At 27.8% G+C, this 13,279-nt stretch overlaps 4 protein-coding genes across 4 annotated transcripts; 2 read left to right on the forward strand and 2 right to left on the reverse strand.

The window, feature by feature from the left end:
• Positions 1-287: 287 nt before the first annotated feature.
• OCT59_013487 (uncharacterized protein) lies at positions 288-2,937 on the reverse strand (the record flags this gene model as incomplete). Its single annotated transcript, XM_025318997.2, has 3 exons — positions 288-540; positions 608-2,594; positions 2,682-2,937. 3 exons carry the CDS (start codon positions 2,935-2,937, stop codon positions 483-485), a joined length of 2,301 nt encoding a protein of 766 aa, XP_025174862.2. The 3' UTR covers positions 288-482.
• Positions 2,938-3,745: 808 nt separating this feature from the next.
• On the reverse strand, positions 3,746-5,775 carry OCT59_013488 (uncharacterized protein; the record flags this gene model as incomplete). The annotated part of the gene is made up of 8 exons (XM_025312427.2): positions 3,746-3,857; positions 3,943-4,076; positions 4,183-4,640; positions 4,708-4,728; positions 4,798-5,146; positions 5,219-5,342; positions 5,429-5,498; positions 5,571-5,775. The coding sequence occupies 8 exons, from the start codon at positions 5,773-5,775 to the stop codon at positions 3,746-3,748; spliced, it is 1,473 nt and encodes a 490-aa protein (XP_025189713.2).
• Positions 5,776-9,052: 3,277 nt separating this feature from the next.
• OCT59_013489 (uncharacterized protein) lies at positions 9,053-9,851 on the forward strand (the record flags this gene model as incomplete). Its single annotated transcript, XM_066141553.1, has 2 exons — positions 9,053-9,457; positions 9,550-9,851. 2 exons carry the CDS (start codon positions 9,053-9,055, stop codon positions 9,604-9,606), a joined length of 462 nt encoding a protein of 153 aa, XP_066001682.1. The 3' UTR covers positions 9,607-9,851.
• Positions 9,852-12,722: 2,871 nt separating this feature from the next.
• On the forward strand, positions 12,723-13,106 carry OCT59_013490 (uncharacterized protein; the record flags this gene model as incomplete). Its single annotated transcript, XM_066141554.1, has 1 exon — positions 12,723-13,106. The coding sequence occupies one exon, from the start codon at positions 12,723-12,725 to the stop codon at positions 13,104-13,106; it is 384 nt and encodes a 127-aa protein (XP_066001683.1).
• Between the last annotated feature and the right edge of the window lie 173 nt (positions 13,107-13,279).

Raw genomic sequence — 13,279 nt, forward strand, 5'->3', positions numbered from 1 at the left:
TACATAAAATTTTCGCCCACATTTAAGTTAACAATAAAGTATTAAGGATAGGATTGTGCGAAATCCTTTTTTTATAACAAATACTAACTGTATATCTTTATAGTCCAAGATAAACGTTATTGATTAATAGGCAACGTAAATTTTCAACCGTGTTAACAATTTTTTACGTTATTTTCTATCTTTGGACGAAAAAGCTGATCATAGTTTTTTCATCAGTATCGTATTTTTTTTTTTTAAACAAACAGTATATATACATTATAACATTGATAAATTCAGAATAAAATATTGGTATTTGTGCACTTTATTATATGTATGAAAGATTTTCGTAAATTACAGTAAAGCCAATTCATGAATGAATGATTATATTCTTTCAATAAATGACAATTTTCACCCATTAAATTGTAATGCAATAAAATAGGATGTTGAATTCTTTATAATCAAGCAATCAATACGCAACTTTATATAATGAACCTTGAATCAGACTATTGTGGGGCAGGTCCAAGACTGGCGACAAAGTACCAGTTGTTATCGAAAGGGTTCCTAGAAATTAATAATTGTCAATAAATAATCTAAAAGTGATAGAGAGTGAATAAATTTTAATACTCACACGAGAAGATAAAAATTTGCTATTAAAAGGGCCACAACAATAGCTAGAGAAGCGTACAACCATCCTTTATACCAAAATTTATCAATTTCTGCCGATTTAATTTGTTGGTCAAGCTTTTCAAAATTAACTTTCATTTTTCTGATTTCTTCGTTATTTTCATCTAGTTTTTCCTTATAAGTTCTTTCTATTTCGTGGGCATGATCTTCCTTTTCTTTAATTTGAGTTTCAAGTCGTTTTCGATCAGATTTTAATTGACGAACTTTATTTTCCAACTCAAATTTATCTTTCCCTAATCCAGTAATTATTTCATCGTTATTATCACACTCATTTTTACATTCAAGATACTCGGCTTCTTTTGCTTCCAATTTGTTTTTCAATTCACGCCTTTGCTCCTTTAATTTTTTATTCTCTTCTTCCATGACACGAGTTCTTTTTTCGGCCGTTTTTTGAATTTCCTCACTAAATGTAGCTTCAAGTTCAAAGGATGTGTCCGCAAGTTTGTTAACCTTTGCTTCATATGATTCGATTGCTTCCCGAATGCGTTGATCGACCTTTGCATCATTTCCTCTAGTATATAATTCGATCGCTTCACTAATTTTGTCGCGAATTATTTGATCAGATGTAACGTTGTCTTCCTCCAGCCTTCTCATTATTTCGGCATCACACTCCTTGAACTCTCTCTTTAGGATTTCATAGTATGATTCTACAGTTTCTAATCTTCCATATATTTTTCCCGCTTCCTCTTCGACAGTTGAAATCATTAAATCCAATTTTTTATTTCTATCTTCTTCAAGACGGTTAAGAATGTTCTTTTCATTTTCAATAATTTCTTTTTTAAAAAGGGTTTGTAGCTCAACTTTGGTTTCCTCTAATAGAGTAATTAGGCTATCAGACTTGCTAATCGCATTAATTTTATGTTCAAATTCTTCAAATTTACAATTTAACGAGACTTCTAATTCGTTAAATTTATGTCCAAGTTCTTCAAACTTGTTATTTAACGAGATTTCTAAATCTTTGGTTTTATGTTCAAGTTCTCCCGACTTGGTCTGTGCTATCAAAATCTTTGAAACTAGTTCTTTACTTTTTAGATCAAAATGTTCAACCATTTCGTTTTCCCTCAACTTTTTCATAGATTCATCAACAAATTTTAACTTTTTTTCAAGTTCATAATATTTTGATAATATATTTCGTATTTCATCATTAAACTTTTCATTTTGTTTGTCAAATTTTGTTATCATTCCTTCTTCATTCTTGCGAATTTCTTCATTTATTGATTTAAACGAATTTTCAAAGTTTGGAACTTTAGCCATAATTTCTTGAAGATCTTTTACATTATTTTGCGTTTCAAGAGCCTTCTTACTGATATCATTAGTAACATTTGAAAGAAATTCCATCTTACTTTTTACGTCTTCAACTTGTTGTTCTTGATCAATACTTTCTCGTATGGTTTCATCATATTTTTGACCTAAAGATTCGAAAGATTTACTTAAATTATGAAAATCATGAGTAATATTCTCAACATTATTCTTGTGATCTTCCATTTTTAATTCAATTTCCTTTCTACTTTCTCTTGATAAAATAATTGGTTGAAAATTTTCTTTTTCAAGTGAGTCTTTCTCATCATCTTTCTTCAATTCATCAATCACCGGTACCGATTTAGAACATGATCTTTCAACTTGATGATCAATCGTATCTCCAGATTTATTTGAATCATTTTCTTCAGATTTATTTTTATGAACATTTTCTTTTCTTGTATCAATATCATGAATTAAACCGTCATATGTATTATTGATTGTAAAATCAATTTGATTATGACAATTTTCTAATGCACATACGGTAACTTGCTTATATTGAGGTAAAGCTGACTCCATTAAAGAAGAAGGGGAGGAGGATGTAGATGAAGAAGTTGTGGAATTCTCATAATCATCAAATTCTTGTTGATTATTTTCAGGTTCATTCGAACCAATAGTTGCTACATCGGATCGTGCTACAAAAAAAATTTCGGATAAGTCAACATTATTTTTTGATTTTAAAGAAAATTTTTGAAAATTAAAAATCTAAAATAAAAAATTACATTTTTTTTCATCATGTTCATCCGAAGTAAGAGATTCTTTATCAGAATCTTCATATTCTTCATAAGAAGATAATTGGTTTTGACGTTGAGTTTCAAAAGGAGATAATTGGTTTTGACGTTGAGTTTCAAAAGGAGATAATTGGTTTTGACGTTGAGTTTCAAAAGGTGGTAATGAGTGATCATTCTCATCGAGTAAATTGATAAAAGTGGTATCTTGAACTTTTTTAGGGGAATCGGTATTTTTACTAAAAGCCATATCTTTTTTTTTTTTTTAAAAGAAAAAAAAGCAGTAAAAAAAAATATAACGATAAAACAAGAGATTAAGTGATCAACAAGGTTTAATTGGATGCAAAGAGTTTTATTACCATTTAAATCACCGAAAGATATGAGATCATTGTTGTTATCATCCATTTTTCAAAAATCTAATGAATCATCATATGTATATGTTATATATGTATTAAAAGTGTGAAATTTCATAATTTTTCATAATTTTGATCATCCTTTTTTGTCGGTGATATAAATAACAAATACATGTATATATTAATTATATATATATATATAAAAAACATTTTTACTTACCAAAATAAATAATGACTCTTTGAAATAATTTCTTTCTTTTGATAAAAAAAAAAATAAAAGGGTGAAGGAAGAGTTATTCGATTTTATTTTTATTTTTATTTTTTTTTATTCCTTTGTTCAAATTTAACGTTGCCTTTTATAATAAATGGTAATTCATCACACTTTATGGAAGGTATGCTGCTCATCTTTTTTTATTGCAAAGGAATCACCAAATTTAGATTTTTTTTCACGCATCATTTATACTTAAAAGAAGATATCAACATGGATCATCTTTAAAGGAATCATGTTGATGTTACAATTATAGTTTAATTAAAATTAGCATTTGTCTCGCGTTTAAGAAAAAAAAAAGAGGAGCGGAGGCGCAGTAAAAAATGTATGATAAAAAATTTAAAAATAATAAAGTTTTTATTAATATATTATTTATACACAGAATAAATATTTATACAGTACATAATTTTTAACAATCTATAAATAACGCTATGATATCATTTGGATGCATCCAATAATTTTATAAATTTGAAATCATCTATCATGATTAAATCTGGTTTCTCCTTTGCAAGATGTAAAATAGTTTCACCAAATAAGCTGTTAGCCCAACTATTTTTAATAAATTAAAAATGTAATTAATATATTAATATATTATTTATTTTCCATCCAAATATTTAATTTAATTTTAACTTACGCAAACCATGACCTTGTATAATTATTTGGATCATTATAATAAAAAGATTCGTGCATTAATCCAGTATCAGCACTAGATTCTTTAAGTAATTCTAAAGTTTCTAAAATTTCTTGATCATTTGTTGACGTTAAAATCTACATTTGAGAGAAAGTTAAGAAAGATATAATATATAAGAAAATTAAAAAAATTAAATTTATTACAATTATATTATTATTATTATTATTATAATTATTATTATACCTTCATACATAGACTCATTGGCCAAATGTAACCTAACCCTGTATGAGGACTACCAACTCCCTGAAATTTTTCTCCATTAAACCAAAATTTATTCCAATCACTTAAAACAAAATCTCTTGTTTTCAAATAAATTTTATCATCATTATCAATAAATCCAAAATAAGGTAAACTTAATAAACTTGGTAAATTTGCATCATCCATTAAATTTGATGAACCATAACCATCAATTTCATACGCAAAAATATTTTCAAAATGTTTATGTGGAATTATGGCATTTGAATAGATAGAATCACGTATTATTTGAGATAAATTTTTGGCTTTCTTGGCAATATCAGGTGATGTGGTATCAATCATCTCATAAAGATGAGAAAGTTCAACTGAAGCAAAAGCGTTGGATGGAATTAAGAAAGGAAATGTTGTACTATCGTCTGAAGGTCTAAATTGTGATTTTACAAGACCTGAAAATTATATAATAATTATAAATTAATAATAATTATAATAATAATAGAAATATAATATTATTACCGATTCTTTTAACAGGCGCTCCTATAATATATATAAAAAAATTAAACTTTTTATAATTAAAATAATACATGATTTAAAATATACACTCACCAATTCCTTCCATCATCAAGGTTTCAGTGGTAGTTCTTGTTAATCTAGAAAATTTATAAGCTTCATTTTTAAATTCTTGCATTGTACCTAATTGTTGTATTTCTAATATATCTAAAATCGAATTAACGGCTTCTAACCAAATTTTATTCGTTAAAAATCTATCATCTTTAGTATTACTCCAATAATTATGAGATAATTTTAAAAAAGAAACTAAAGAGTCAAGCTCCCATTTTTTTTCCCATGTAGCACTTGAAGGAGGTGGAGTTGTGATATCAGTTTTTGACCATGGATTTTTTGGATGAGGAAGTTTAGATTCAGGTGGTGCATAATATGCATTAGCATATGGATCCTATAAAAAAATTTATTAAAAATGTGTAATCTTTTAAAAAATATATATCTCATTGAAAAAAATAAATCCTACACTGATAATTAACTCTGCTTGCATATATATAACACCTAAAATAAGATTTTTCAATTTATCATCACATTTTGCGTAAGGGATATAAGAGATAATTTGATTTGTCGAATCTCTCAGCCACATTGCACTAGGAAAAAAAAAATTATTTATGTATTTAGTCTTCTTTAACCAAAACAAACTATCCTTCTGAAAAAAAAAAGTTGAATAAATTACGGAATATCTCCAGTAACAATGAACGTTCTTGGAAAATCTTCACCAACATTAAACCAAGCTACCGTCGTATCTATGTATGGAAAATATTAAATTAAATTTTAAAAATTTTTATCGTCATCGAATCAGAAAATAATTTACCTACCTAAGGTATTTGGCCAACAATTTTCAAATAATCTTGCCAAATCTTTATCTTTCATGTTCGAAGTTATATCTTTTATGACTTTCTCAATGACAGGGCTAACAAATTTTCGTTCGGATTCTTTCGGGCGAACAAATGGAAATTTTGATTTACATTCAGTTTTGGTAATAGTTTCTTCATTATTTGCGGATGATTTAAACAGGAACATTTTTTTTTCACTGATTTTAGAGAATACATACATTTATATCTTGATAAATTATTTGTGTCACAAATAAAAGACTGATAATCGTGTGAGCAAAAAATGGTATGTTCATGCGATCCAGTGACGATCAGTATTACAATGAAATAATGAAAATAAAGCCTTGATTTGTGGCCGCAAACTCCCAGGGTGGTAATTAATTTTCAAATCCATGATTTTGATTTAAAATGTTAATATATATATATATATTTTCGTGCCGTAGGAATTTTACGTAGTCAGAAATCAGAATCGTAAGAATTCAAAATATTAAATGTCTTGGGTAAAAAGACTATGGTTAATAAAAAATGGATTAAGTCCGAATTTGAAATTTTACATTATGATAGTAATATTTAAGTGATTTATTTTTTTAAAATAAAAATAAACGAATGATCTTTGATTTAGTTTAGTGACTTTATCTTTGTAATTTTCACTGTAACTTTACTTTGAGAAATAAAAATAAAAAAATACAGTATTAAAGATCCTATATAATAAGACCAACAACAATTTCCTCCAACACTGATAACCAAATCGCGTTCAACCCTTCCGGAACTGAGGTGATGCCACCTTGGTGGAGAAAAATTAAGTAAGAAGCACAAGCGTGAGTCAAAGACACCGCGCGCGGACAAAGCACCAAGGAACTATTACTATTTAAAAGATTACAAATAAACGAAGTGTTATAAAAATGATCTATATTATTATTTAAAGTAAAAATCCCTATGGGTTTCCCATGTACCCGAATGTAAAAAGTTACTAGAAGTCCAACGTATGTAAGACGCCTCGTCAATTCGGACTTTTTTGAATTTGTGTAAGGAGGAAACGTAAATATGTATCTTGATCGCTGAACTATATCTGGAGGTTGATCAGTAGATAAGCCTTTGGTAGGTTTATTCGAATTGTTCTTTCTCTGTTGATTTGATAATAGATTTTCTTTTTCTTATTAGTAATTCCATTCATGATTCCCCATTGTTTGACATTTTTTTGGCTCTTTTACGCCAGATACTTTATCTTTAGTGACTGATATAATGACAGGACCTTCACCACACATCGGAATCACCACCTAACTATCTTACCTTAATGATATTTTTAATTTTAGTAATAAATGATTCAGTTTATTCGTAATTAGTATCTCTAGTAGAACCATTAACTAGAAATTAATTATTTACCATATATTATTCCTTTTAAAGTTGAATTTCTTCATTCTTGTAAATCTCTGCATTTACCTATTATAAGAAAGGAAAATTATTAAAAGTGTGCTAAATTTTTATTTAATGGTAAAGAAGACATAGCCAATTCCTCCTTTAGAATTAGCAGACTTTACCAATAACAAAGTAGGATTTATCTGCTTGAGTTGGTTATCAAGTGAACAAGAGAAATAAAAAAAATAAAAAAAAAAAGAAATAAAAAAATAAAAATAAAATAAAATAAAAAAGAAAAAAAGGGAATAAAAAAATAAAAATAAAATAAAAAAGAAAAAGCAGGTAATTTCATAGGAATTACCCACTTTGCAATAAAATAAAATAAAAAAGAAAAAGCAGGTAATTTCAAGGAATTACCCACTTTGCTCACCCTTACCCAACCCAAACAAACAAATCCAGTACCCTCCTAAGTAAAATTTGTGAACTCCCCGACTCAAATGAGTTATCCGTTCTAATTTTAGCTTAGGAAGTTACCCACTTTGCAAATAAAAAAATACACACCTCTCTTAAAGTCTCCTAAGCCATTTACGCTCATCTAGAAAACCGGTAATGCTCCATTCAGAGAGCTTTCGTCTGTTGTTTAGTGTTTCAATACAAAATAGTGCTGTAAGCCTTTAACTAATAAATACGATCCAATGATAAGAGGTCTATAAACATCAAAAAAAAATTTTCGCGTTTTTGATACGCACTCTTTTTCAAGAACTCTAAGAAAATAAGTTTATAAAACAACGACCATCGGAATTCTTTATGTTCACGTATTGGCAATGGTAGTTTGAGATTGATCACTAAAATTAGACGTACGCGACGCGTACGTCTAAGAAAGGGACGAAGTAAAGGATTTTAGAGTATTTTTATTTTTTAGAGAGTATTTTTTTTTAAAGAAAAGAAAACAGTAGAGAAAACTGATGGTATATATGTTGAGAGTATATATATTTGTAAAAAAAATCGCGTCGTGAGAAAAAAAATGATGACTGATGATCGTCATGTGATTCTGCAATGTGGAGCTTGTTAATACTTTGTACGCGCCTAATTATTCAAATTTAAATTTTTAAAAGACCGAATTCTCATTTTATATAAAGGAATCATCACATCTTCAATATATGTGTAAATAATAGTCAATTATGACAATTCGTATTGTAAAAATTTTAAAGAATTATAATATAATATTTATTTGCAATGATTATAATAATCAATACTTCGAATATGAGTTAAATTCAAATTCAGCAAACAAAGTTGTGGCTTTGTGATTAGTAACCATAATTGAAGTTAAATATAATATCAGAAAAAGTAACCTATAGTTATCAATCAATCAATCAATTGTCGTGATTAGTAATATATTATATAATCTTCTAGAAGATAGTAATAATCAATATAAATACTTTATATATAATTTTTAAAAGAATTATAAATATACTATTTTATTGATTATCTGATGTGATAAATAAATTATTTAGGTGTCTTATCCGTAATATATATTAATCATAATATTATCATATTAATTATGAATATAAAATAGTTGATAGTTAATAGCGCAGTGCCGCAGTAGGCAATTGATAACAAAAACATTTCTTTCAATAACACAATTCGTGGCGCAAGACTCGGTGATCGTCCAGACAAAGTATCCAGCTATCACTTTTTTGTGATAGTCTTGACAATCAGTTATATTAATTCAATAACATTCTTTTCATACTTAAAGGAGAATAATAATTACCTTTTATAATAAAACCAATTTAAAAATAGATTTTTATTTCATGGCTCGTCATCAAAAACATTGTCTTTGTTGATTAAAAAAAGATGATTTTGTTAATTAAAAATAATAACAAATATAAAAATTTTATGTTAATAAAATGATTTTACGATATGTTTTTGTTTATAGTTTATACATAACTTCGCAAAAAAATTGCTAAATTATAAATACTCCCCCATTTTGAGTTCGCATTTTTTCAAAAAAAAAATTCATCAAAAAAAAATCATATATATTTTTTTTCCTCCTATAATAATAATAATAAAAATACAACAATATATCATCTTTAAATTCTTCATAAACAAAAATGCAAAATTCCATCAGAAACTCAACTATTTCAACCACTATAGAAATTTCCGAAAATGTAGAAGTTGGTAAATTGATTGGTCGTGGAGGACGTAACATAAAACCCATTGAAAGAGGGACTGGTACATACATCTACATTAATACAAAAGTAAATCCTCGACAAATTGAAATTAAAATAAATAAAGATTATAAATTTAAAGATGAAAATATTTCGCTTTGGGAATGGATCAATAAAGCGATATGTCAAATAGACAATTTACTAGAAGATATTGAAGTAAGAAATCGAAAAAAAGATATAGAAAAAGAGAAAAATAATAGTAGAATTTCAGATAATGGTAATCATCAACATGCAACACCAAGAAACCATAAAAAACGAAGAATGCCGTATACGACCAAAGCACGACAAGTAAGATATTTCAAAAATATATGAATTTGTTAATATTTTATTAAATAATTTTTTTTTTAATATAAAATATTTTTCATCTTTGATAAATTTAGCCACAGAATAAGGAAAACATGAGGAGAAATGTTCCTCATTACAATCGATCTAATTGATTCATTTTTTCTTTTTTCATTTAATTTTATTTATTATCAATTATATATATTTTTTCATTATTTTATTATCAATTATATTTATTTTTTCATTATTTTATCATCAATTATATTTATTTTTTCATTATTTATTATCAATTATATTTATTTTTTCATTATTTATTTTTTCATTATTATGCATTTTTTTTTCATTATTTTATTATCGATTATGTATTTTTTTTAAAAAAAAAATAGTTTATAGAAAAAGAATAAAATTTATTATTATTACAATATATATATACAACAAATATTTTTTTGTCTTGTAACCAGGATTATTTTTTTCTTAATAAAGAATTCATGAAACGTGCGATACAAAATATACAAATCTTTTTCTAAATTACTAGAGATTTCCCAATCTCAATTTGAACCTTTTCTTTAAATATAGTTGGCAGCTGATCCTTGTTCTCTACAATTTCTACAATTCGAATTCCTGGCGATTGACACGAATCGTTGGAGTGCGCGGTCAACTATGTAAATCAAATTTTCCATGATAAATTACTATAAAAAATGGTCCATTCTTTTTTAGATGCCAACTTTTTCTTTCTCAAATATTTTCACACTTATTAGTTTCTCCAAACCATATTTACAAAGTTACGAACCTTTTTTTTGGTAAGTTATTTTGAAATTTGAACTTTAAGTAGTTTTTCTACTGATTTTTTTATTATTGATGCAAGAAAATGGCTTGTCTTTGTGATTTGTAAAGAGCCTCATTTATTAGCGGGTTAGAAGTGATGAGTGTGTGTTGATTCTACAAAATTAAAAGACTGATCAACTAGATGATTTATTATAAATTTTTGAAAGAATTTGACAATTATAATCTTAGGACGAAAAAAATTAAATCTTTAGATTTTTGTTGCGTCAAATTTTCGAATAAAAATCACAAAATTTTATGTAAAATAACTAAATTCACATTATGTACAAAAAATTTTCATATTACATGTATAAAATAAAAGCCGGTCACCATTTTTTTCAAAAAAATTATATGCGGTTACGAAGATCTAAATTTATTTGGCCGGTTTTCCCCCTAAAAAAAGTTAGCGCAGCTTTGTAGAAATAAAATGATCAGCAGTAATTGTGTCGATCTCATGAAGTCATGATAGCAAAGTCTTTATTCACGAATAAAGAAATAAACTCCACATTCATGAGGGATTTTTTTCTACCTCAAATGGCAATAAAAGTGTCATACATAGTCATTGATGTTTTTTTGTTGTTATTGTATAATGTATCTGGAAATTATTAAATAATTTTCTAAACTGGTAACAATAACGTTTAATAAATACATTAACAAAAACATTATGTTGTGTGATTATCATAATGTAAATAATAACAATGTTTCTTTTGTGCGACAATTTTTGTTATAAATATATTTATACCTTTAATTAACTATTTTGTCGTTTTAAAAAAATCTAAATCCTTTATTTCTTTACAAAATGGAAAAGCAAGTGGAAAACTTGTCCATTCCAATTTCTCATCATATTGAAATTGATAATTAATTGGTCGTGAAGGATATAACCTAAAACCCGTTGCTGAAAGAACTGGTACACATATGTACGTTGAATACATTCACAAATTAATGTTCTTCTCCTAATAATGTACATAACGAACAAGTCGAAAGTTGAAACTTCATTGACAACAGCAAATATGGTTTAATGAAGAAGTTTTGTAAATTTAAACATTCACAATATTCTGATCATAATCTTTTGATTTCAAGAAAGAAATTGAAACAATAAAACATAAAAGAGACTTTAAAAAAAGAAGTCTATAAATAATTATAGACGATACAATCGATATATTATACATTTTTATTTCTATTTTATAATTAATTATGCCTATTTAATATTTAAGATCATATTTATATTTAAGATATGTTTAAGGTTTTATATTTATGTCAATAAAAAATAAATTCATTTTTAAAAATTCCTTTTTTAAAGTGTTATTTTGAAATACTGTATATATAAACTAAATATTTATTCAGTAATTGTCTTGTTCCTCCTAGCGATTCTGTTTGGAGAATCACACAACAGCATGATGTTGTTACAATAAAAATTAACAGTGTAAGATCGCAAATTAAAAAAGAACATAAGTCCCGATTTGATAATATTCCAATTACTAATTTGAAGTCCGTAGGATTGAATTAAATTCAGATAAAGTGATAACATCAGTTGATGCTGAACACATACAGGAGTCACGGGTGCTGACTCCAATGTCTAATATTTTTGATCATTTCCCCAAACTCAAACATCCCAATAGTGAGCAGTGTTTTCGCTGTGCCATTTTTTTATGTATTAGTTATTGCTTCGGCAACGATTTATTTTTAGATTCCTCGTGAACTAGGTCACGATACGCTTCGGTTATTTTACGAGAAAACGGTCACGTGAAAAAAATGATGCAACGCCTGTGCGACATAAAAACCCTATATCTGATAATCGAAGAAGCTTCACCCTAAGTTTGAGTATGTTTCCCCTAACGACATTAAGCTACGGAAAGTCGACATTTCCCTCGAAGAACAAAACGAAAAATTTAAGCTCGTCAATACAAAAACAAACGTTAATATTAAGGAGGAGCTCGGTGGTGTGGAACTGCTTCCACTTTCGAAAAATAGTAAACACTTTTCTTCGCCAGCCGACGAACACACACATATCATCATACAGTCCTGTTGAGACGAAAGAAGTTCACATGGACGTAAGTCAGAGAATTCTTGTGGCCCTATAAAAAATTTTTCAGAAAAATGATCATTTATTGGTTTTTTTTTAATAGGGGTGGGCTGTATCTCGTGGGAAAATAACCTTGTCAGCTTTGAAGAAGAGACTTCGAACTTGTTTACTTTCCCTGTCGGAACTGAGGATGAGCGTATCGTCATAAATCGTGAGAGTGGGTTCGTTTGATCGATGATGAGGATTTGGCATGTATAATCTGGTCTCAGGGATTCAAGTAGACCTCCCAATTGTCGTGGACACATGTAAGTAATGTTTAATATTAGCTATATTTTTTCGTGATATTTACGCAACAGATACTAATAGCTTTAATCTTATATTTCCACAACAGCTAAACAACCATTCTCCTCGTAGAGGTTTGATAAGATGAAGGCACTCTTCGGCTTGAAGGCAGACGATTATAATGAACTACCTACTTTTGTTGGAGTTGTTAAGGATACGCCAGAAGATATCCGAAATCAAGTTATAGGTGAATTTTTAAGATTGCACAAGACATCCCAACACATCACTAGCGACAACGAAGCTACCCGTTGTGAATTTATTTCCCGTATAATTTATGGAATATATGGAAGTGAAATAAAGGTTTATCCTCAGTATGAAATCTCAGGAAGTCATGACAAAGGTCCTGTTAATTGGGCTATAAAGATAGGGAATATCATTATCATAATCACCGAGGCGAAAAGAGGATATCAATCAAGGAATTGCATAGAATGCGATCCAACTGCAGACATCTATCCAGCGCAATCCTAAAAAACTTAGCTATGATATCAGCTGCTATGGATTGGGTAATAATCAAGCTAGCTCTGAGAATAATAGCGAAGGGAAGGCGGAAGTGTTATTAAGTTCGTTGTCACCCTCTCCATTACCAATCAACAAGGTTATATTAACCCATGAGACTTATCAAGGACTTGTTTGGGCAAATC

The sequence above is a fragment of the Rhizophagus irregularis genome, chromosome 21, assembly GCF_026210795.1.
Source record: "Rhizophagus irregularis chromosome 21, complete sequence".
NCBI lineage: Eukaryota > Fungi > Glomeromycota > Glomeromycetes > Glomerales > Glomeraceae > Rhizophagus > Rhizophagus irregularis.